The 26,486-nt window shown below is 42.3% G+C and overlaps 1 protein-coding gene across 1 annotated transcript in view; it reads left to right on the forward strand.

Annotated features, from left to right (window-relative positions):
* The first annotated feature begins 3,095 nt into the window (after nucleotides 1–3,095).
* The window catches only part of LOC126112383 (uncharacterized), a 515,907-nt gene continuing 492,516 nt past the window's right edge, over nucleotides 3,096–26,486 (forward strand). Inside the window, exons 1-2 of the mRNA XM_049915011.1 lie at nucleotides 3,096–3,107; nucleotides 3,449–3,665. Of these exons, the coding sequence (XP_049770968.1) occupies nucleotides 3,096–3,107; nucleotides 3,449–3,665 (229 nt within the window). The remainder of the gene's footprint in view (nucleotides 3,108–3,448; nucleotides 3,666–26,486) is intronic.

Consider the following 26,486-nt stretch of genomic DNA (forward strand, 5'->3'; position numbering starts at 1 on the left):
GCAGCGGCACTGAAGCACCTAGAACCGCTCGGCCACAACGGCTGGCCATTTCTCAAGGATCAAATCTGAAGTGTATTGTGCTATCCTCAGGCAACTAAAGAAACGACTTCATCAAAGAAAAATGCAAAGAAATTCCCCCTCCTCCGTAACAATTTAAGGCCTCACTCATTTCTGCGCATCCGAGAGGAGCCCAAAAACTTCATTTGACTGTTTTTCCGTCCTCAGCTCGTGGTCGTGCGGTAGCGTTCCCGCTTCCCGTTTCCGGGTTCCCGGGTTCGATTCCCGGCGGGGTCAGGGATTTTCTCTGCCTCATGATGACTGGGTGTTGTGTGATGTCCTTAGGTTAGTTAGGTTTAAGTAGTTCTAAGTTCTAGGGGACTGATGACCATAGATGCTAAGTCCCATAGTGCTCAGAGCCATTTGAACCATTTGACTGTTTTTCCTCATTTTCCAAATAGCCCAGATCTCGCACATTCCGATTCCTGTCTGTTTGGCCCAATGAACGATGCACTCCGTGGGAAGTGGTACGTGATGATTGAGGTTATTGATGCAGCAAGACGATGGCTCCGATGTCGACCAGCAGAACGGTGCCGTGCGGGCATTCAGGCCTTTCCAGTCAGGTGGCGGAAGACCGTCGAATTGGGCGGAGATTATGTTGAGAACAGAGCTTCATAGCCAAAAGAGTGGGGAATAATATGATGTTTCGGAATCCTGAATGAAACCAACACGTTTTCAGAAAAATGTGATGTATTACTTATTGTACGCCCATCTCAAAAGGAGAAGGTAATCCAATAATCATGGGGGAAGTAACAGAAAAAAGAATTATATTAGGATGTGGTGTTGGTAGTAGAAACAAGAGAGGTGAAAGGCTGAGTTATGCCATAAATTTCAGCAAGTAAAAGTATATACACTGATCAGAAACCGAAAGAGGAGGAAGTATATTTGCAAAATGCCTGGTGATACGGGGAAATTCCATCCGGATTATATCGTGGCAGGACAGACATTGCAAAATTAAATTTACTAATGATAGAGAGTAAAGTTTAACAGAATCGTGTGCAAGAATCAACTTGCGAAGAGCAGAAAAATATCAAACACTGAGAAATGATGAAATGTGTGTGAAGTTCTTTGAGGCACAGATACTGCGATAATCAATACAACAGTAGCCAGTTCAGTTGAAGAACAAAGGACATGGGTACAACGAAGGCAACGACGAAGAAACCTTCGTCAACAGAAAACTCCTTAAACAGTTGGACGAAAGAAAGAAGTACAAAATGTTCAGGCAAATTAAGAAATACAGATATGTAAATCCTTTAGGAATGAAATCGATAGGATGTGCAAGTAAGACAAGGCGAAATTCTTCCAGTAAACTTGTGAATAACTGGAAACTGAAATGGGTGTCGAAAAGACAGACAAGTCAAACAGCTGTACGTCGACGGCCTCTACTATGGATAACACTTGTCTGCTGCAAATAAGTTAGGAACGAGAGCCGATATGGAGGACACAGAAAGTCCACTATCAGAGTTTTGGGGGACTTTCGATCAAACAAGTCAGCAAGGAGAGGTAACACTCCATAGTAATTTTAATATCATTGAGGGTAGTGGCAGCGAAGCGACTTTTCAGATTTCTGCGCACAATGTATGAGTTGGTGATATCGTACGTAGCGAGTGCAATAAATATCGCACACTCAGCTAATCGTCTCATGTATTCAGATTTCTGACAAGAAATACTGAAGAACAGGAAAAAATTGAGGATGCGTTAGATGACGATCAATTTGGCTTTAGGAGAAGAAAAGGTACGAGAAACGCAGTTCTGACATTGCGCTTGTCGACCTAGAAAAAGCGTTGGACAATGTAAAGTGGTGCAAGATCGAAATTCAGAGAAAAATACGGATAAGCTATAGGGAACAAGAGGAAACAATAAGCCTGGAAGAGGAAGGCATAAGTGCTTGGATTAAAGCGGATGTGAGACAGGGATGCAGTCTTTCGCTCCTCCTGTTCGGTATATACATCGAGGAAGCAATGTCGGAAATTAAATAAAGGTTCAAGAATAGGATTGAAATTCATGCTGAAAGGATATCAGTGATAACATTCGTTGATGACATTGCTACACTCAGTGACAGTGAAGAAGAATTACAGAGGCTGCTGAATGGAATGAAGAATCCAGTGGGTACAGACAATGGATTGAGAGTAAATCGAAGAAAGGCGAAAGGAATGAGAAGTAGCAGAAATAAGATTAGTGATTTGTTTCATTCCTTCATGAAAACAGGGGATACAAAGCAGATGAAGTTAACAAATTATCATAAATTGAATCAAAATAACACATAATGGACGAAGCTAGGAGGATATAGCACAGGAAAAGAGGGCGTCCCTGGTTAAGAAAAGTCTTCTAGTACCAAACAGGGAAAGAGGGAATCCCCGGTTAAGACAAGTCTTCTAGCACCAAACATCGGCGTTAATGTGGGGAAGAAATTTCTGAGAATGTGCGTTTGAAGCACAGAGTTGTATGGCAGTGAGACATGGGCTGTAGGAAAACCGGATCAGAAGACAATCGAAGCATTGTGTGGTGTTCTGATCAGGTAAAGGATGAGGAGATTCTCCGCAGAATCGGCAAGGAACGGAGCGTATGGAAAACATGGACAATAAGAAGAGACGGGATGATACTACATGCATTAAGATGGTACTAGAGAGAGCAGAAGAGGATGAACCGTAAGGTGAAAACAGCGATTGGAATACATCCAAAATATAATTTAGAGCGTACGGTGTAAGTGCTAAGACAGAAATTTGTGACCGGCCGTATCAAACTCATGAGGAAACCGAAATCTTTTATAAAAAAAAATAATAAAATAAAAAAAAGGTCACGTAACATGTGGTGTAACAGTCAGTTCCACTTGACATCGGATTTCGTCGTAGAAATGGCTACCTTTCCGGCGTATTAGGTTTTCTCTTCGTCCTCTGGAAGGAGTTAGAGGGCGGAGGGAGGGAATATTTGATGTTTTACTGTATAAAGCTGCGTTTTGTATTGATTACCGGCCTTTTTACAACTTGATTGTTTGGGTGCTGTATGTCTGAAAACTCGAAAGAGTACGTGCGGCGACGATGGCCCGCATGGTAAGAACCATGTGGTCCACTAATAGAAGGACACCATACATTCGTATAACGTACAAGGCGAAGTATTTTTATTAGTAAATTGAAGTGTTGGTAGTACGTGCGTAAGTTGCTCGAAAAACAGCAGCCCTGCAGTCATGTCATGATACATTGTTTTCAGATTCATGGTGTGATGTTTAGCTGATCTGCCTGGTAAATGACAAAGTTATTTTTGTGCTTCTCTGTTGGGATGGGTATATGGCTGCTCCATTACTAAGAAATCCCACGACGTGACGTGTCTGAGAAGACGACGGTACTGTGCAGGTTGGACGCTGCTGTCGCTGCTGCTGCTGGCGCAGGCGCAGCGGCTGCGCTCTGATCCGGCTGCGCCAGCCGCCGACGCCGCCCCCGCAGCCGCCGCAGCCGCCCCCGGCGACGCCGCCCCCGCGGGGCCTGCGCCCGCCCCCTGCCGCCCCTCGGAGTTCACGTGCCACAAGAGCGCCCGCTGCGTGCCCCTCAACCGCTTCTGCGACCAGCGGCACGACTGCCAAGACTCGTCGGACGAGCCGCGCGGCTGCACCCGTGAGTACCGCCGGCGCTAGAGAAAGTCTTACACTGTACGCAACGCCATACAGCTGTATACACGAGCTTCCGTATCCCGGAAGATGCAAACGAACACTGCCCATTAAACGCACCAAACGAGACTCCTGCAAAGCGGTATTCGGTTTCGAGACCACAACGACTAAACACAAGTAGAATAGTGAAATTAAAATCTTCTGGGTTATTAGGCCGCGTCATGTTTATTCTAAGAAATATGACGCGGCCTAATAACCCAGAAGATTTTAATTTCAGTGACAACGGCCACGAAAGCCTGCAGACTTAAAAGTAGAATAGCTGGAGAACAAAGCGTGCCGTTCGTCAACAGCAGAGTACGAACAATCAAAGAAGCTACCCAGTACAAAATCTAAGAACTCAGTGAGGTCGTCAAGACTGGACTAGAACGGTGCGTTCCAAACAGCTTCATACAGCGGAGTGGCCAGCTCCGGTGAACATAGGCGTGGACTTCATAGGCCGCTTGATACCAGAGGTTTTTCACAGCGTAGTCGGCGTCTGCAGTGATCTTTAGTGCTGCGCGCGACTTCTGCCGTGCTCTGTCTCCCAGCGATATTCACTGTGCTGTTCATATCGACGTGGTCACCTGGCGCTATATCAAACGCGATGGTCTTGCACACTCTTTGACCTGCCTCATACACTTGAGCGGTAGGACTGGGTCAGGTAACAAGGAACATCACTCACAGTTGATAACAATTTTATTCAATCGAACATTAATACAAATTCTTTTGTCTCCGCCCCCATTTCTTTATTTTTTACCAAACTCTTGAAAAGAAAAATTTCGCAGATTACCAAGACCTGCCTTTTGGTTACAAAACATTACCAATGACAGAAAATTGCGTCTCTATAGATTTCTAAATTTATTGAATTGACTTTGGATATGAAATTTGAACAGTACCTTTAAAATTCACTAAAAAGTGGTAGTAAGCACACAACAAATGCCTTACGCCCGTAGGTGACGTAGAATAAATCAGTTAGTTAAATACAGTTCAAACCGCGCCACAGGCGATGATGAACCACCGAACGGGATGGGCAGTGTAGGCGCGCCACCCACCATCCTACTGTTAGCTGGGCGGGTCCCAAACAAGGTCAACTACGACTGACAAAACTAATCTAGAAAACTACTAACACTGCAGTGGTTTCGCAACAAAGGAAGGGCACATTCTGGTACATAACGATTTGCAACCCCAACGTAAATTGGTAAAAACATCTACCCAATGAATACGTATGACGATAATCAAATTATCCATACATGCAACTCAGAATTATAATGGGGTATACAACTGGGTAACACCAGAATTACAGTAATCGGCCACGAGACAAGGCTTCAATACTCCAAAATTATTTGCGAAACGATTGCCCATAATAATTACACTAAAAAGAATAGCTCTTGTTAAAATAAACTTCACTATTTTTACTAGCAGACCAGATAAACATTCAGTGTCCAAAAATGTTTTGCAGATGCTTACCCGTAATAACTACAGTGAAAAGGACAGCTCTTATTAAAATAAAATTCCCTTTTTTTAAAATAGCAGACAAGACAAAATTTCGAACTCTAGCACTTTTTTTATAAACAGTTGCCCATAATAACTCTGCAACGAAAGAAACAGCTCTTATTAAAGTAAGCTTCACCACTGAAACACGCTTCACTTTTTCGGAATGAGCCCCGACAGGCAACAAATACAGCAATACGGTTGCGGGGAAACTCGTCGGAGCACCACGACGTTAAAGCGGCGAGCACACAGTTTGCACTAACAAGCACACCAAAACATTTGATAAATCAGTAGTGGAGGGTCACTCAAGGTCTCCAGAAGCTCGGCTCAGTCAACTCTCCGGAGAGTACCATCATCCCACATTTGGGCAGTTATCATCCTCGTACAGATCAGATCCCCATCCGCCGAGATAGTGTTTAATTCGCCAGGATTGAACAGCGGTAGATCGTATCCGCTCCTTCAGATGCTTTTCCGCCTTCGCTAGCAGTCTCTAACTGCCTATCCCATGTGCCGGTCATAACGCCTGGCGCGGTGAACCGGCATGGATCCCTCACGGTTATGGTGATCGACCGACCGATCCAAGCCGGCACGGCACATCAAACGTCTCTGCATCTAGGTGGTAGTTGGATGAATGTTCAATATAAGGGTCCTCCGAGAACCTAAAACATAAAGACGGAGATAATGTGTGCCCTAACGAGTTTCCTCGCTGTTTAGTTGCACATAACACAAATACAGTAACTTAAAATTGACCATGGGCTGTGGATGCGACATACCATGTTTGACATCTCCCTGCTGCTGGTATTCAGAAGAAAAATAAAAGATGCGGTGCCCTCATATGAGAATAAAAGTCACATAACAGATTCCCTTATTAAGGATGAGGCAGTCGATCACTACTTGGGATGACGTCTACCAATACTGGACAAATGCCTTCTGGTAGTGTATAATAGTCATTGGTGTCGATATTCACTGGGCCGACAATGTTAAATCGGACTAGAGAATGGGGAGCAGGTTTGCCACTGTAACAGGTAATATTACGTTGCAGATATTCATTTATCAGATCAGTCCTTCGTGGTCGAGTATTAGAACCCATTAGATGGAACCAATGCGGACTTGCTACGTTGAAAAAAAAAATGCAGATATGAATGCATAATTGTGTGTCCACAGATGGTAGCTTCAACAGCATTCCAGGAACACATGTAGTCGTGCAGATGTTCCTAACATGATGGCTTCGAAAGTAAGACAACTGGCACCGTCATATCAGTCTACAATATTAACAGGGTTGCAATGCGTAGCAGAGCCAAGTCAGGCGAACAGGCAGTGAGGATCATTGATAAGGCTGAGCGCGTCTCATCCGTAAACAGGAACAACCCATTGCTCCTTGGTCTACTCATAGTAAGCAAGACATCAGCTTCACCAAGCTCTGCTGTGGCCCATATGTGATGGGAGTGTACCTGATGGATGAGTATTCTCACAAAGTCTCTGCAAGATGTATTACTCTCAGAGTTCCGCAATATTTGTAGCCAGAACAATCGCTGTGTGGGTTGGACTTGTTCGGGTGCTTACGGTAAGATAACGACCCTATCTGCGGATAGTTTTACGTACTCTACAGAACCTATAGTGCTGTTGTATACTTCCTCCCACGTGGAATATTGGGCTACAACCGACTGATAGTGCCAGTCAATGGTGCTTAGACTCTAGCCAGTTTCTAAGGTGCCGATTATACTGTATTCAGTGTATCAGTCTGCTCCCTAAAATCAGATGAGTGTGACAAGTGGCATAGATGGGAAGATTAATCAGGATTTAACACTCAGACGTTGAAATATTGTCGATATGATAGCTGCTGCTCTGGAGCCTCATTCATCCGTAAATGCATTTGTATTATTTAGTTGCTGATTTGTTTAGTAGAGATCGAGTTTCTGAGGATCTCCATTTACAAGTTGCAATTTAACGAATACAATTTATGATATCACATATGTCAAAAAAAACCATTGGACAGTAAATGAGTTATGCCCTTAAAATAACACACTGGTCACCTTAGACCGCCTAAGATGTTGCACAAATGCTTTCAGGCAGTCATGTTGCCATATACCGCTGCTGACATATGTCATGGCAATTAAGTAATGTTTATGGACTCATTGCAATAAGATGGATCGACATGGAGACGCGATAGAACGGCAGAAAGGAGCTATCCTGTTTGGATCATACCCTGACTGCTGCCGGCTGCTGTGACCGAGCGGTTGTAGGTGCTTCAGTCTGGAACCGCGCGACCGCTACGGTCCCAGGTTCGAATCCTGCCTTGGACATGGATGTGTTAGTTAGGTTTAAGTAGTTCTAAGTTCTAGGGGACTGATGACCTCAGAAGTTAAGTCCCACAGTGCTCAGAACCATTTGAACCATGACTGCACTGTGAATCACATTGCCCAATTTGTTGATGTTTCGCGTAGACCGCGCCCGGGTTCCCGGGTTCAATTCCCGGCGGGGTAAGGGATTTTCTCTACCTCGTGATGACTGGGTGTTGTGTGATGTCCTTAGGTTAGTTAGGTTTAAGTAGTTCTAAGTTCTAGGGGACTGATGACCATAGATGTTAAGTCCCATAGTGCTCAGAGCCATTTGAACCATTTTTTTTGTGTGTGTGTGTGTGGTGAAGCAATTCATTAACAGGAGTTGTAAAAAATCTTAACCACCGCAAACGGAGACAAACGTTAAATATAAAACATTTTACACTACGTCTGACCGACTGGCACAGAAACCGTATAAATATTATTCTTGAATAAAACAGTCTTGGCTTTGTGGGGCATCATCAGATTATCTACAAGAAGAATAAGTGGAAAGTAATAGTTAAGGCATGCCCTATCATGCATGGCTATAATAAAATATCTAAAATATCTTGTTCTTTCATCAATTCGTGTTCATTATCCAAGCAGATGCCACGGTTAGCTCGACGTACAAACATGCTTATTCCAAAGCATAATAGTTCTGCAAATGCTTCTCAATTAATGATTCGTAAAAAATTTGTTACATGTTTTACCCCAGCCGTGGATGGTAGGACAACACTTTAACTGTTATTTTCCATCTACTGGTTTTGTAGATAATTTGATGATGCCGCACAAGGGCGAAAAACGTCATTAAAGTAATATTTTCACGACCAGGACTGTTTTACTCAAGAGTGTTAAACAATGCCAATAACAAGCGGGTTGAAACGGGATTTCTGCTGTCAGTCTGTACCTTTCTGAGCGAGCATTATGAAAGAAACTGCATGCCACGGACATTTGTAGTTAGCTATCTCTCAAAAGTCCTTCGATGACAGCAGTATCTACATCTACATCTATATTTATACTCCGCAAGCCACCCAACGGTGTGTGGCGGAGGACAATTTACGTGCCACTGCCGTTACCTCCTTTTCCTGTTCCAGTCGCGTATGGTTCGCGGGAAGAACGACTGCCGGAAAGACTCCGTGCGCGCTCTAATCTATCTAATTTTACATTCGTGATCTCCTCGGGAGGTATACGTAGGGGAAGCAATATATTCGATACCTCATCCAGAAACGCACCCTCGCGATACCTGGACAGCAAGCTACACCGCGATGCAAAGCGCCTCTCTTGCAGAGTCTGCCACTTGAGTTTGCTAAACATCTCCGTAACCCTATAACGCTTACCAAATAACCCTGTAACGAAACGCGCCGCGCTTCTTTGGATCTTGTCTATCTCCTCTGTCAACCCGACCTGGTACGGATCCCACACTGATGACCAATACTCAAGTATAGGTCGAACGAGTGTTTTGTAAACCACCTCCTTTGTTGATGGACTACATTTTCTAAGGACTCTCCCAATGAATCTCAACCTGACACCCGCCTTACCAACAATTAATTTTATATGGTCATTCCACTTCAAATCATTTCGTACGCATACTCCAAGATACTTTACAGAAGTAACTGCTACCATTGTTTGTTCCGCTATCATATAATCATACAATAAAGGCTCCTTCCTTCTATGTATTCGCAATACATTACATTTGTCTATGTTAAGGGTCAGTTGCCACTCCCTGCACCAAGTGCCTATCCGCTGCAGATCTTCCTGCATTTCGTTGCAATTTTCTAATGCTGCAACTTCTCTGTATACTACAGCATCAGTATCCAAAGCTACTCGTCTTCAACGAGCGATCATTAGCGTAGCTGGCCAGTAGCGTTCGGTGTGGTTCGACGAGTCGCGATTTTGTCTGTTTTAAAATGTTGCATCGACTGCCCAATAAGGCGCATAAAGCGCAGGATGTAAAGGATATAGCCCAGACCGGATGTGTTCCTTTATGGGGGAGTTTCTCGTGAGTTAATGTTTCAAGTTAGCAAAAATGTGAACTAGGATTCTTATTTCAGTATCGTCGATGACCAAGTGCTTCTTTTTTCATCTTCATGATGAATGTGCTGTTAGACATCTCCAAGATGACAACAGCAGTAATCACAGAGCTATGTACCTACGTTCCTGATTCGACGAATACTCAGGTACCATGTCACTCCTTGACTGGCCCTCTGATAACTGGGATGGACCGAACAGCCGATGAGACGTAGCAATCAACATCCCTGCTGTTACACAGCTCTACAGCATCCACCCGTCAATGAGAGAGGTCACCTGTTTATGGCACAGCCGGCCGCTGTGGCCGAGCGGTTCTAGGCGCTTCAGTCCTGAAACATGCTGCTGCTACTACGGTCGCAGGTTCGAAACCTGCCTCGGACATGGATATGTGTGATGTCCTTAAGTTAGTTAGGTTTAAGTAGTTCTAAGTCTAGGGGACTGATGACCTCAGATGTTAAGTGCCACAGTGCTTGGGGCCATATGAATTTTGTTTATGGCACACATGTGCGAGAGGGTCATGAAAATTAATGCCTCCGAATTTTTTATGTATAAACTCTTAAAGTTTTTTAAATAAAACAAACGTTATTAACATTCTACATCTTTATTCAAATGGTTCAAATGGCTCTGAGCACTATGGGACTTAACTTCTGAGGTCATCAGTCCCCTAGAACTTAGAACTACTTAAACCTAACTAACCTAAGGACATCACACACATCCATGCCCAAGGCAGGATTCGAACCTGCGACTGTAGGACATCTTTATTCTTCACGTCTGCATACGAGTAGCCCTCTTCCGCTAGAAGGCTCCAAACTGTAGCGTGTAACATGGGTGTGTGACGTAACTATTTCGGTGTGTGGGAAGCAGTGTGCTGTAACCGAGTTTATAATTCGAAGAGTTCGTCCATACATGAAGCACCCTCTCCTTCAGCATAACAGTGCCAGACCACACATGAGCGCTGCGACATCTGCAACAATCCGACGTCTTGGTTTGACTTCATCGATTATCATCCATACAGTCCCGACCTGTCCCCATCCTATTCTCATGTGTTTGCAGAACTTAAAGAACTCCTTCGAGAACTTGGCTTTTGATGGTGATGAAACGGTGCAAGCACAGTTGAGGTTGTGGCCCCGTCAACAAATTCAAACATTCTACAGTGACGGAATCAACACACTGGTCTCTCTTTGGGATAAATGTGTTCGTCACCAGGGTGACTATGTCCAGTGAACCGCTATCTGAGATCTGCTAGCTCTGGAGCACGTATCAGTCAACAGGAAAACGCAACTGATCAACGAAACGATGCACGCAGCTAGAGGCAAGGCATGAGGACGGCGTATGGCTCCCCGCTCTCATCAGTAGACGTGTTACTCGTTGATGGATCCGTATTCTGTGTCTCGCAGCACCCATTCCTCCGAAGGTTTAGCGGGTGTCGACACGATATAGAAGCTTAAGAATTTGATTGTTCGTAGTTATTTCTTGCTCGTAAATTTTAATACAGAATCTAATAGACAATGCCTATTTGTTTAAGAATACGGTCTAAAACTTCAGTTATTCCTAATGTGAGATACAACTAGACACTCTAGTATCTCGAGAACAGTCGCACAAAAATTACGATTTACCTTAACAGAATCCATTGAATTTGACGAGTATTTGATGAAGACATCTGTCCTTTTAAAATAATCTTCGAAACGTGTTTCTAGTTGTTTAATACAGCGTCGCTAATGTAGCTTCATCAACGAAATGCCTTTTGTAAAGGTATATTTAGTCAGTAAATTTACTGAATGCTGTTCCTGCGATTTTTGACAAAACTACAATTTCGCTTTCACATTACTTAAATTAAGGAGCTGATGTTCCATTTACTGAACAATTATTACAAGAAGCATTCTCACACGAGCAGAATATTCTCCTCCAATCACCTCTGTTATTCGGTAGAAATAGTTTTACAATGTTTGATGCAATCTCTCCATACAGCTTACACGAAGTAATATCAGCAGCATAAAAATCAACAAATATGGAAGTACGGACAAATACATGAATTTCATTATTTCGTGCACAGTATAAGCCGCTTCATTTTCACGTCGCTGACACTGGGAAAACTTCCTCCTTTTAAATAGCCAACGTAAAAAGTTTCCTGTCGCTTTGTCCATTGTATTGAGAAGTTTCTTTCTGTACGATGAAATCCGATCAGTAAACTTGAAGAATACGAAAGTTTGTAATTGCGACTGCCGCAAAGAAGGAGCTTAGAAAAGCTTTTCGCCAAACTCAAGCGGCGAAATTTCTGAAATTTAAAGAGAACTGTTCTCAGCGTACAGTCTGAGCTGTTTCCACTAGGCTATCTCCACGAGCTTTGCGAACATTTAATTGCAAATTTTCTCCAAAGTAGTGTTTGCCATTCTCAAGATTTCAAATAAAATATGTAATCACCATGGCGATGACGAACAAAACTTACTCTAAAATCCTCTCAGTTGTAGCAGAAAAATTTTGAAATCGTATCTTACGCAACGCTACCACAAACCAGGGTTATCTAATATAAGTGATATAATCGTTAGCTCACATTTTATGTTGAAGCCCATGAAGTAATAATTCTGTCATTCGTGGCCAGCTTATTCGTAGTGTTCGTTCGAAAAGGATAAGGCCGACTTCCTTCTCCATCCTTCTTCCATTCCGACATTGTGGTCGTTGTCGTTTTTCTAATGACCTCTTCGAAAGGACGTTAAACCCTCCCTCCTCATCATCGAGTCTTACTTACTCCTATAGTTGTAAAACTATGGCCACCGTAGATTACCGCAACTAAGTGCAGAACAGATAATTTTCCTAGGAGCTTTGGTCTGATAGGATTATAACTGCATTACCTGTGCATTAGGTGTGTTGCAAATCTATCAGACCTTACCTAATTTCCACCAGTGTCTTTACTAGATTCCACTAGAAACTGAAAGCGGTGAAACATCTGGAAATGTAGTGAGGACACAAAAAGAACTGCATAATCTAAGGGAAGTTTTCTGTTCTATGTAGTTATCCCCATGTGTTATTTAAAAGTAATCACTATTTATAGCAAAATAGAAACTATCAATGTTTAATTCAGGATTTATTATAAAATTGTTGATTTGTATCGTGGAACACAGGGATGTTGCAGTAAAAATACAAAACGAATACAGATTTATTGTATAGCGCTAGAAAACTCAGTTTCCTCAAAATTAGGTAAAATTACAAAAAAAACTTGAAACAAAAACATATCAATATCGCTTCAATACTTCGTCGAGCTTATATAAAAAAAGTTTCTATTATTCATAAACAGCCTTCGTACTTACCAGTAATAACAGGAAACCATTGCCTTTGTTCATGATGAACGTCCTGTTGGCTACAAAACAAAAACAATAACCATATAGATTTTTGTAAATATTTGTGCTTGCAAGATTTACTTGCCTCAAAGGTAATTGCTTTAGTTATGTAAAAGCACAGAAGTTACATGAACAACTAATTTTTATAACTTATAAAATGCAGTTCATATTTTGGAAGTTTTCAACGTACATAATGGACTAACTCAAAGCGATGTATGGTTGTAATCGTGTGCAAAAGAAACAAACAAACAAACATAAATGTTTATTTCCCTACCAATTCTATCAGGACTACTGGTAATCCTACCATTTACTATGCCATTTATGCTCTGTATCAAAACTACTGAACGGTATTTTCGGTAGAGCGCAAGTCTACTTACTCAAAAAGCCACTAATATTTATGTCTGAATACTGTTGTCCATGACATTCCAAAGCAAAGTAGTGAAGTTACAGATGAGATAAAATTTAACACCTTTCGTAGAGGTAATTATTTGTGCTTAAGCAGTTATTAAAAATCTAAAAGACAGTTCTTTGAATGAAGGAATAACCAAAGTGTCCCGCAAACGTGACGCTGATAACAAAGCTATGCGCCAACAAACATATGCTCCTACATAATACGTACGTGTCCTGTCTTCGAACCTTCAAACTATAGTTTCTGTATTCCGCTCATCTAGAAACGAATACTGAACGAATTTCAGGCAGGAACAGAGAAACTGCATAGGAGGACTTCTGTGAATCTTGCACGTAGCTTCCGCTTAAGAATATCGGCTGCGCCTCCAACATGATTACATGAATGAGAAAAAATTGATGATGAGTATATAAATTTCATTCTCTCATAAGAAAAATTTAAGGAACCTAGTCATGTGATATTTCAAATAAAATGGATGAATGTACAGATTGAAACATATGAAACTTATCTTCGGAAGACATATTTCATATTAGTACAAATAGAAATTTCGAGAAATGAATATTCTTAGTTCGTAGTAGTTGACACGAAAGGTGATAAAATCATTGATCAGTTAAAGTACGATAATCACCCATGGTGACAGTCCACCTCTACACAAAGCAAAACAGCTGTTGATCGCCGTAGCACGAGCTCCAAAAGTGTTCGGGCCGTTTGAGGTGCTTTAGGAGGTGAATGACACTATATACTCACAACCTGTGAGATTTACGCTGACAAGGAAGGCACTGCCACATCAGAAAGTGAAATGTTGAATTGACGACGTCGATTGTAATAGTACGGCACAGAATATTCCTTCTTTTTGTTTCTTCTTAAATATTGTCAATGATCACGTGGAACAAGTGTAGAGCTGTTACACAACATTCTAATATATGATCACATAGTTAACTCTCAAGCTGCTAGAACAAATAAAACTTTCTTTTCCTTTGCTGCTCACGACATTCCACGAGCAATACGTATTCAGTTAGTATCTGTGGAGGGGCAACGTATTTATTATTTGATCACGGAATCGTCAGCTTGCGAAAAAGCGAAGAATGACAACGAAGACTATTCGTCTGGACGTAAGCACATGATATTTCCTTATTTTCTGTTTCATGATCTTTCAGAGCTTGTACCGTCCGGTATTAACAAAATAATTCTAACGTAATACGCTGAGTTCTACAAAAGTTAGAGCAGAAGGACGAAAAGCAAAGTTCTAATCTCCGAGAGGGAAATGGTTCAAATGGCTCTGAGCACTATGGGACTTAACATCTCAGGTTATCAGTCTCCTAGAACTTAGAACTAGTTAAACCTAACTAACCTAAGGACATCACACACATCCATGCCCGAGGGAGGATTCGAACCTGCGACCGTAGAGGTCGTGCGGTTCCAGACTGAAGCACCTAGAACCACTCGGCCACACCGGCTGACCCGAGAGGGAAACGTCAGCTTGTCATTTACTGGATTCCAACAAATTTGTCTGGAGATATAAGTGAAAGATTCGATGAATATCGAAGAGTGATGTACTATTTATCTTCAAAAACACAGTGTACTGAATGCAGATAAGTTAACCATTAAACGTTCACTAACATTATTGGTTGTCAATTGCATCGCAAACTGTCCTTTGCCAACACTGATTAATGTGCAACGTGAGAATGTGTACGTTTTATATATGCACACTAATGACCTATGTAAAGTTATACTGTAAAAGTCCAGGATGGTAACGATTTCTTAATGTTGACCTTTTATAACTAAGTCATATAAACATTCCAAGTAATTCATATTTAATTGTATTATTCACAGTGCAGATTAACATACATTAATACAATACGTAAATTACACAGTGTTTAGCTTCCGCTTAGGAGACACCGATATTCCATTCACCATCCCATGGAATTTTGTATAACAGATTTTCTAAACATTTTATTATGCATCATTTTACATGACCTCTTGTCCAGATACATAAAACAACTCGTAAAAACAACATCTCACACCTCTTGTCCAGATGCCTAGAACAACTCGTAAAAACATCTCACACAATATGATAATATTAGATTATCAGGTTAAACAAATAATAAAAAGCCATAATATAATTACAAGCAAGTTAATCTAGGAAAAGAAACGAAATACATAAGCATAAATAAAAATAAAATCTTGCAGTTATGCGCGAAGTTTAAAACACGCATAAGTTTTCACCAGTCATATTAATTCTAAACTAAAACCCTACTGCCCACTAGTTCTGTACCGGCCTCAGGAAACGACCAGTTACAGTACCATAACGATTTAAATGGAATTTTGTTTTCCTAATGAACTCTGATGGTTATGTGGGACTTGGCTGAACTCAAATCACTGTATTCCATATGGCTGATCAACTTTTATGTTTCATGATACACATTATGCCTTTTTTAATAGTAAATAGCACGTCAAACCAATTATAAACAGTTACACAAGATAGAAAATAAAAATGGTAGACTATTTATCAATTATATGTTAAATATGTTACTGTTGTTGTAGTATTCAGCTCTCTACCTGGCGATCATGTCATCAGGATACATTCCGAGGCTATCTACTGGTGCTCCAGTAGCGTTTTACTGAAGTTTCTTCCGGCTAGGGGCTAGGTGTCCATTTCACATCTGCACCTGCCATCCGAGAACAACTAATTGATCCCTGCAACATTCTGTGTAATCCCACCACTAGTCGGAGACTAGTAGCAGCCAGACTAGGAAATTACCGTCCCACGGCAGCCTCTCATTAACATCGCAACAGAAATGGCCGTAAATAAGAATATTTGGCAGCCAAGATCACGTGTTGTAATATGTTCACTTTTAGTTTATTTCACCAGTGACCATTTTCGACAGAGAGTAGCTGTCATCGTCGGTCTTTCTGGTAGTAATGTTACTGACAGGATCCGAAATGACAGGTAGACTTTGTCGAAATCAGTCATTGGGGAAATAAAATAAAAATAAAAATAATACAATACACGATCTTGGCTGCCAAATATTGTTATTTACCAAGTATCAAATAGCCCCCAACTACATGTGAAACTTAAACAAATGACTGTGTTTGGAGTGGTGCCCTAACCCGGAAGCTTGAACTGCATATGAATGGTGTCACTTTGTGCTTAGTGAATGAATCGCGAGCCTGTACTATCTCATACATCCGACCTTTGTACCTGCACAGTGACTATACTAATGTGTGCAAAATTTGCTTACCACTTAGCTCACAAAAGGAAAAAACATCTGAACTTTGTTCTCAAGCCCAGGGTGTCAGACAGACATTCTAAATAAATATGATCCTGGCGCTGTGAGGCAGCTAATATCAGGTGCAGATCAAAACAAAAATCATTAGAAGTGCTGCTGTCACGTACCTAGAATGCATGAATTAATAAAAGTGAAAGTTTCGGGTATATTCTAGAAAGACAATACTGCTATTCCCTTTTTTATTCTACATATATCAACAATTGCTTTCAGGGGTCGAGTGATAAAAAATCATGTCCCATTACTTTTGACTCTCAATAACACAATATTTAATTCTTGGACATATTTAAATGACGATTATTAAAATCGTTATCTCTACACATGAATTTTTTTTTATCACAGGAAAGAATGATTATTAAAATTCCTCAACAGCACATTTAAATCTACATTGTCGTAGCTGGTCAATGCACTGAGTCGGTGGAGAATAAATTTACTTTTTGAACCGATGAAAAAACTCTCATGTACTCAAACTGAGGGTAGGTTAGCATCCCAGCTTTTAATATTCAGTGGTCAAAGCGTACGCAAGTTGGACTAAGCAAAATCTAGACTCAACATTTACTGTGGCCTAATGCGCGATGGTACTTTACCAAGCGGCATCTGCATGGCGTTCTCTCCGTGCTGGATCTAAAACACTAATTCCCTACTCTGGCCTTGACTGAATTCACTCAGCCGCAACTTTCCTGCGTTCTGTAGAACGTTAATCTTTTCTGGTCGGAATAATGCCTATTGCACACTCGCTATGGGTTGGAGCGACTTGCACGATTTCTTTGCCCACGAAAATTCCCACAGGAATAATTAACTACTGCTTTGGTATCTGCTGCCACGATACATGAAGCGTATCATCCTCACTTCGCAGAAAGCAAAGCTCTCAACGCCCTAGCTTATTTCCACACACTTGCGGTCCACTATGAGAGAGATAGAGAGAGAGAGAGAGAGAGAGCCTTAAGGTCTCAAAATGCTTTTATATAATGGGGATCTCCCCATCGTGTCGCGTCAGCTTCACCAAGTATGGCTTCAGCCAATCACCATCTCGCTAGAGGTGAATAAACTCTTTTTTTTTCCTTGCTGGGTCGCAGCCTACCCCTGTTAATGACGCAGAGCCACTTACCCTCGGTCCCGGCCTTATTTACGTTAAAAGCAATAATATATTGTTCTGGCCTTATCCCTTTTTGCACTGAAGCTCCCCATTCTCTTGCTAAATGTGAGTTTTACGATATCAGTAACCACCTGCTCTGTTCATCTCCAAAATGCGTTTCGCTTTAACTTGTTTGTTCCACACCATTGTTCATATTGGTAGAGATTGTTTTGTTACTTTTTGGTACATGAGATTAACTGCAATTGCCGTTTGTTGATATAATGTAATTATTATTTTCTGAAGATCTCTTACTGTATCGTCCTAGAGTTATGGATCAAGCTCATGTAAGGTCTATAAAATCCAGGCAGCTTACAACTATCCCAAATGACTATCGTCAGCACATAATGTGGCTAGCTGGGCAGAGGTCTCGTTCTTAGAATGTTTCAGACAAGCATACGCAAGTTACTCCTGACTGCTTGATGTGGGGAGCCATCGGTTATGACTTGGAGTCACGAGTGGTAATGATAGAGAGAACTCTGACAGCACAACGGCGCTCCTCGCATATCCTGCCACCTCATGTATTACCTCTCATGCGACGATTTAGCAACAGGACAATGCTCGACCACACATTGCAGTTGTCTCTGTGAACTATCTGTACGATGATGAGGTACTCCTGTAGCCAGTGAGATCCCCAGATCGTTTCCCTGTGGAACGTGCATGGGACCAACTAGGACATCAACTACATTCCAGTGCCAGTATCTGGGATATCATACTCCATTTACATCTGTTGTGGGCCAGCTTGCTTCAGGGCAGGATCAACAGTTTTATGACGTCCTTCCCAACTGAGTACATCCATTCGACCTTGAGAGGATACAACATCATATTGATAAGTAGCTCATACTGCCAAGTTCTTTGTAAATAGGATTTGATTTTGTAATCACTGAAATCACAACATATACCTTATCACCCAACCAAGTGCCATTTGTTTTCCTACCCCCCTTTGTGGGGTGGCAGGTGGAATAATTTGTTATATTTGTTCCTATTATTTATTTATTGCTGTTGTTTGCCGTTCTCAACACTGGCTCTCTAACTACAATGTTGGCAACCAGAAAGTGATTAGCAAAACGTGAAGCCTGTAATTAGAATTCCTAGTGCCCACTTCATCTGAGAAATACATTTATAGCTACCGCTTATAGCTCTGAGGAATTAGGAGATTGTCTGGGATTCATAATCAAAAACCATTTTCTCGAAAATGTACACTATATTCTGAAAGCCACAGGCCAAAAAGAATCCACACAATCCTACTACCAGAGCAGTTCAGAGTCTAATGCACTGATGCAACTATAACTGTTAAAATTAAATGTTTAAGTGAATGCTCGCCATAATTTGATGATAATGTTCATCAAACGCCACGCTAAATAATGGTAGAATGTCTGTCCCGCGGCGGCACGTGAAAATACGACATACGCAAACTGAAGATAGATCATTAAAGTCATCCCAGAATTAACACTTCACTCGAAAACGATTTCATGGTTACGCGTATTCCGAGTAACTTATTACGGCATCCGAGGCTGTTTATAGCAATGATACCAACGCGACGCGACTCCCTGCACAGGTGGTGCGCTAATCAGCATCTGGCAAGAACTGGGGCCTTCCTTTCAAGCGCAGCGTTCTTACATATAAAGCCGCGGTGCGGACGGCTAAGGGAACGCCAGATCAAATCTGCTCTCCCGACTAGCCACTGGGCTAGTAATGCACCACTTTAAGTTATCGAATAAATCATTGCTTCCTTTGCTGATGGCCGATGAAGGTCTCAATTTAAATGTGCAATCAGCACACAGGTAAGTAATCATAATAAAAGTCTGACGTGGCTAAGTAAAATATTTTGGGCGAGAGAATTAATTTAATTACATTACACACAGTAGACGAGCTCTGAACTTGCCCTTTGGAGATACGCTATCGCTATAGTTTTATAGTTATTCAGTTGAAACTTCTCACATCTTTATGATTATAGCGGATCTCCCTTCTACTTAAATTTAAACATCCTAGCTTTATTTATTCGCCTACTTAATCTATCTTGCCTACTCCCACAACTTGGATGTAATATTCCTATTGCGATAACGAGGCGTCTTTCAGTTCTTCGTGTTTACACCAGGCTGATTAGCTTCTGGCAGTCCATCATCGTGTCGCTCGATTGGTTCGTGAAATTCAAACTGATAGGAAGCTTGCGCATGATCGCGCAATAATACTCGGCAGAGGACGAAAGGTTTGCTCGCAGAAGTGGTGGCCCCACAGGTCTGCGCATGTTTGTTTTAACCGCGCATTGTCACACAAAATTGTGCAGTGCTTTGTCACAAGTTCACTCACTCAGTGGACGTTACAAGTGTATCTCGCTGCATGTATTAGGTGTACTTTCGCACGCTGGTTGCACAGCTGTTGGACCCACACACTTGCCGCAAATCCAACAACGACCAAAAATGGTATTATGGTGTTACCTCACCGCTGGCAGTACTAACTGTGTCATATTTATAACTAAAGGTAGTTTCTGTCGCCATATATACTGAAGAGCCAAAGAAACTGGTACACCTGCCTAATATCGTGAAGGGCCCCGCGAGCACGCAGAAGCGCCGCAACACGACGTGACATGGACTTGATTTAGGTCTGAAGTAGCGCTGGGGCGAACTGACACCATGAATCCGGCAGGGCTGTCCGTAAGTACGTAAGAGTACGAGGGCTGGGGATCTCTTCTGAACAGCACATTGCAAGGCATCCCAGATATGCTCAATTATGTTCATGTGTCGGGATTTCGATGGTCAGCGGATGTGTTTAAACTCAGATGAGTGTTCCTGGATATACTCTAGCAATTCTGGACGTGTGCGGTGTCGCATTATCCTGCTGGAATTGTCCAAGTCCGTCGGAATGCACATTGGACACGAATGGATGCAGGTGATCAAATAGAATGCTTACTTATGTGTCACCTGTCAGAGTTGTATCTAGACGTATCAGGGGTCCCATATCACTCCAACTGCACAGCTTCACACCATTACAGAGCATCCACCAGCTTGAAAAGTCCCCTGCTGGCATGCAGGGCGCATGGATTCATGAGATTGTCTGCATACTCGTGCATCTGCTCGATACAATTTGAGACTCGTCCGACCAGGAAACATGTTCCTGGTCATCAACAGTCCAATGTTGCTATTGATGGGCCCAAGCGAGGTGTAAAGCTTTGTGTCGTGCAGTCATTAAGGGTACACGAGTGGGTCTTCGGTTCCGGAAGCCCATTCGATGATGTTTCGTTGAATGGTTCGCACGCTAACACTTGTTAATGGCCCAGCATTGAAATCTGCAACAATTTTTCGGGAGGATTGCACTTCTGTCACGTTGAACGATAGTCTTCAGTCTTCGTTGGTCCCGTTCTTGCAAGATATTTTTCCGGCCGCAGCGATGTTGGGGATTTGATGTTTTACCGGAATCCTGATATTCCCGGTACACTTGTGAAATGCTCGCATGGGAAAAACCCGCTTCATAGCTACTGCGGATATTCTGTGTCCTATCGCTCGTGCGCCGATATAAAAACACGTTTAGACTCACTTAAATCTTAACAACCTGTCATTGCAGTGGTACTAACCGTTCTATCAACTGCGCCAGACACTTGTTGCCTTATATAGGAGTTGCCGACCGCACCGTCTTATTCTGCCTGTTTATATATCTCTGAACCATATTTGAATACTCATGCCTATACCAGTTCCTTTGGCGCTTCAGTGTTATACTGTAACATATTATATGCTCCTTCCGTCGACTGTTTGCTTCCGGTCGTAGAATGCCTCGAACAGCAAGCCGCAGCATCAGTCCATGAAAGTATATTCTGTTGTCGACTGCTATACTTGCACTACAAATAAAAAGCACTCGCAACTGTAAACCAGGCTTTCATTCGTCCCGTGATAAGCGTAGTTACTGCAAAGTCCGAGACTACGCTTTGTCGAGTACTACCGTACACAGAGTTATCACGATCGCGTGATAAGATGACGACCTATTCTAACCAGTAATGATGCGACGCCCTCATGTTACACGGAAAAAAATTAAGAGAGTTACTCGCTCTTGATGCTCGTGGTTATAACGTTGGCAAGGGAACGTGGCACAGAAAGGAATGTACGGTACATAAAAGGAGCAGAGATGGATGATGAATCACTCTAGGCATGATGCGGATTGCAAATGGTAAAAATCCACCGAGATACCAACTTTAACAAAGGTAGATTGTTGTGGCACCGCGCCTTGGAACGAGCATGTCTAAACGGCGTATCTGATCGGCTGTTCGCGTGTCACTGTAGTGAGAATGTATGAAGAGTACATGATATATATTCGCAGTTGCGATTATGTATAAGTAACACTTATATAACGGAATGATGACAAACAAACTTTGTGCCGAACTGGACACAGCTGACCCAGAAACAGCGTCAGTGCCTGTTTCGAAGGAAGATTGCTTCGTACTTCTGAACAACACAGGCGCTGCAGTATCGAATATATTGAGAGTGTTTGATGGGCCGTGAAACCACGTGTACGGGATAAAGTGTTGGACGGCCACGCCTCTTGATACGACGTGGAGGTCGAACTTTTGCCTGCTCTGTTAAGCAAGACAGGCAGCGAACTGTGGCACACTGATACATTTCAGACACAGAGAGGCGTTTCGGAGTGCATCATTCAGCGCACACTGTGGGACATGTGTCTCCAGAATCGTGATACAGTTGATTGAGATCCGTGATACTAAGGAAACGTATTGATGTTCAAATGGTTCAAATGGCTCTGAGCACTATGCGACTTAACTTCTGAGGTCATCAGTCGCCTAGAACTTAGAACTAATTAAACCTAACTAACCTAAGGACATCACACACATCCATGCCCGAGGCAGGATTCGAACCTGCGACCGTAGCGTTCGCTCGGTTCCAGACTGCAGCGCCCAGAACCGCACGGCCACTTCGGCCGGCGTATTGATGTCTTTTTAGAATCCCCGCCGCGCGTAATCCCTGTTGTGCTGCGTTTCAAAAGTCGACTAACGTACTATTCAGCAGTTGCTCTTAAGTTTTTGGCTCGTCAGCGTATAACACAGGTCCAGGGGAATTGGCTCCAGGTTATATAAGATCCGCGATTCACCCGTAGAATGGTCGTTTTTCAGGAAGAGGTGAGCAACGATTTGGCTTAACGGGCAGCGGGGACACTACGATGTCCACGTAACCACTACAGCGGAGACATTGGAGCAGTTACAATACAGTAGCATGCGTCTGCTGCGGAGCTCATTTGCGACAGTGTGCAATAACGTTGCACCTAAAAATACTCGTCTCTTCCCAAACATTCGGCTCTTCCACCATAGGCAACGGTTTCTGACAGTTCTCTTCTATAAAACAGGAAAGCCTCTGACGTCTGCGGCCAGGTGAGCCTTGTTCTTCCAACGATATCTAATTGACGACGAAAACGCTTTTGTCTACTCTTAGTACACTTTCCATTCTTTTCGTTGAGCGTACCAGCATTTTTTTCGAGTGTGTACTCCTTGTAACACAGAAGTGGACGTAATAATCTGGCTTATTTACTTCAATCTGTAGAAGCTAGAAACTAATATTAAAATTATATGTATAAAAAATAAGGCAAAATGATACCTGGTAAATACAAAAAAATGGTTCAAATGGCTCTGAGCAATATGGGACTCAACTGCTGTGGTCATCAGTCCCCTAGAACTTAGAACTACTTAAACCTAACTAACCTAAGGACATCACACACATCCATGCCCGAGGCAGGATTCAAACCTGCGACCATAGCGGTCGCGCGGTTCCAGACTGAAGCGCCTAGAACCGCTCGGCCACACTGGCCGGCTGGTAAATACAGCTGCTATAAAACAACCAAATGTATTATTAAAATGTACTTTTTGAAACCACTACCTTTTATTCTAACAATAAACTATAAATAAGAAATGGTACTGTATGCTTGGTCAAGAACACAGTGCATAGCTGCAATTTGACATCTGAGCAAAGAAGAGCGATAGTGAAGTACTGAGAAATGATGAGGTGCGTTTGAAGTTCTCTGAGGCAGTAGATACTGCTATAATGAATACCACAGTGGCCAGTCCAGTTGTAGAGGAATTGAAATATCTAAAAAGGGCAATCACAGAAGTTGGACAGACAAACATCGATACAAGAAAGGCAACTGCAAAGAAACATTGGGCAACAGAGCAAATATTTCTGTTGACCGACCAAAGACGGAAGTACAAAAATATTCAGGAAAGTTCAGAAATACATAAATATAAGGCCCTTAGCAATTAAATAATTAGGAAATGCTGGGAATCCAAGGCGAAGTGACGGTAGGAAAAATGTAAAGGACTTCAAACAGAAATTGTCGCCTGAAAGATTTAGTGAAAACAACTTTCGGTGACATTAAAAGCAAAGATGTCAACATTAAGAGTGAAAGCTGAACTCTATTGTTAAGCGCAGAGGAGGGAACAGAGAGGTGGTAAGAGTACATTGGAGGGTTCCACGAGCGTCGATATGCAATACATAGGGGATCGACTTACGGATCGCCCTTTGCAGGACCTGCGATCAAATAAGGCAGCATGAGTAAATAACCTTACTTCGGAATTTCTAAAACCATTGGGAGAAGTGGCAACTAATCAACTATTCAAGTTGTTGTGTACGACCAATGAGTCGGGAAATATCTTATCAGACTTTCAGAAAAACATCATCCTCACAATCGCAGATAGCAATGGTAGACAAACGCGAGAAGTATTCAACAAACAGCTTAAAGCTCATGTATCCAAATTACTGACAATAATAATGATAGTAATAATAATAATATACTGAAGAATAGAAAAGAAAATTGAGCGTCTTTTAGATGATGATCTGTTCGTCTTTCGGAAAGGTAAGGTCAACGACCTTGCCGCACTGGTAACATTGGTTAACCGAAGTTAAGCGCTGTCGGGCTGGGCTAGCACTTGGATGTGCTGCTCGCAAGCGGGGTGCACTCATCCCTTGTGAAGCAAACGGAGGAGCTATTTGACTGAGAAGTAGCGGCTACGGTCTCGTAAGCTGACATACGGCCGGGGGAACGGTGTGCTGACCACATGCCCCTTCATATCCGCATCCAGTGACGCCTCGGGCCTGAGCATTACAAGCTGACGATCAGTACCGCTCGGTCTTCATGGCCTGTTAGAGTGGTTTTTTTCGGAAAGGTAAGGACACCAGAGAGGCAGTTCTGATGTTGCAGTTGGTAATGTAAACAAGACAAGAAAAAAGAAGACACGTTCATTTGATCTGTCAACCTACAAAAAGGGTTCAACAATGTAAAATGGTGCAAGATGTTCGAAATGATGAGAAGAATAGTACTAAGATAATATGCAATGTGTACAAGTACGAAGAGTTGACAATTAGGATGGAAGACCAAGAATAAAGTGCTCGTAAAGGTGTAAGACAGTGATGCGGTCTTTCGCCCCCGTCAGAAACAAGAGAAAGGTTCAACAGCGGGATTACAACTCAGTTTGGCACGATATCAATAATAAGATTCGCTGATGACTTTATTATCCTTACTGAAAGTGGAGAAAAATTACAGGAAGTGTTCTTTGAAACGAACAGTCTAATGCGTATAGAGGATGGATTCAGATTAGACCGAAGAATGACGGAAGTAGAAGAATGAGATATGAGATAAACATAATATCAAATTAGGGATCCACGAAGTAGACGAAGTTAAGGAATTCTGCTATTTTGCAAGCAAAACAAAACAAGGCGGACAAAGCAAGAGGAGATTAGCATGGGTAAAGAGTGCATTCCTAGCCAACAGAAGTTTGTTAGTATCAAATATCATCCCTATTCTGGAGAATAAATTTCTGAGAACATGCGTTTGGAGCACAGTATTGTGAGGTAGTGAATCACAGACTGTGGGAAAACCGTGCAAGAGGAGAATCGTAGTGACGGTGCGAGGTGGCGCAGTGGTTGGCACGCTGGACTCGCATTCGGGAGCACGATGGTTCAAACCTCTGTCCGGCCATCCACATTTAAATTTTTTTATGCTTCTTCTCCACTCACGTCGGTGTCGACCGGACGGTAAACCTAATATTCCTTCCTTCTTCCTTCTAGAATCGCAGTGTTTGGAATGTGGTGTTACAGAAGTGCTGGGTAGACGAATACGATAAGGAATGGGGAGGTCCTCTGCAGAATCAGAGAAGAAAGATGAACTTGGAAAAAACTGACAGTGATAAGAAAGAGGAAGAAGGTGATAGGACATCTGTTAAGACATTAGACAATAATTTCCATGGTACTAGAGAGTAGAGTAGAGGGTGAAAATATAGGGGAATACAGAGATTGGAACACGTCGGGCAAATCATCAAAAACGTAGGTTGCAAGTGGTACTCCGTAGCGCTGAGATTGGCACAAGACCGGAATTTGTGGCCGACCGCAACGAACCAGTCAGAAGACTGATGACTCCAAAAATAGATGCTATTACGTGTTAAATTACTGAGAAAAATTTTGTAACTGAACCAGGAAACAGATACACAGTCCCACGGTCATGCACTCACCACCTGTCCTCTTCCATTCATGGGTATAAACGTGATTAACTCCAATGTTTGAGACGACCGAATTGGCGTACGTCAGTTATATCGACGTTAGTGCCTGACTTTTTTTTCACTTTTGTAGAACTCCTCCCGACTCTCCGCAGCTAGGAATTGGTACTGTGAATAGGACTAGTGCCTTTCATTAGTGAGAGGATTCTGTCAAATCCCCATCCACCATTCTGCTTCAAACTTCGTGCAATTGAAAAACTAGTGCTTATATTGTTTATATTTCCCCGTGACAAAATAACATAGGTTTGCTTCC

This window comes from Schistocerca cancellata, chromosome 1, assembly GCF_023864275.1.
Source record: "Schistocerca cancellata isolate TAMUIC-IGC-003103 chromosome 1, iqSchCanc2.1, whole genome shotgun sequence".
NCBI classification, from domain to species: domain Eukaryota; kingdom Metazoa; phylum Arthropoda; class Insecta; order Orthoptera; family Acrididae; genus Schistocerca; species Schistocerca cancellata.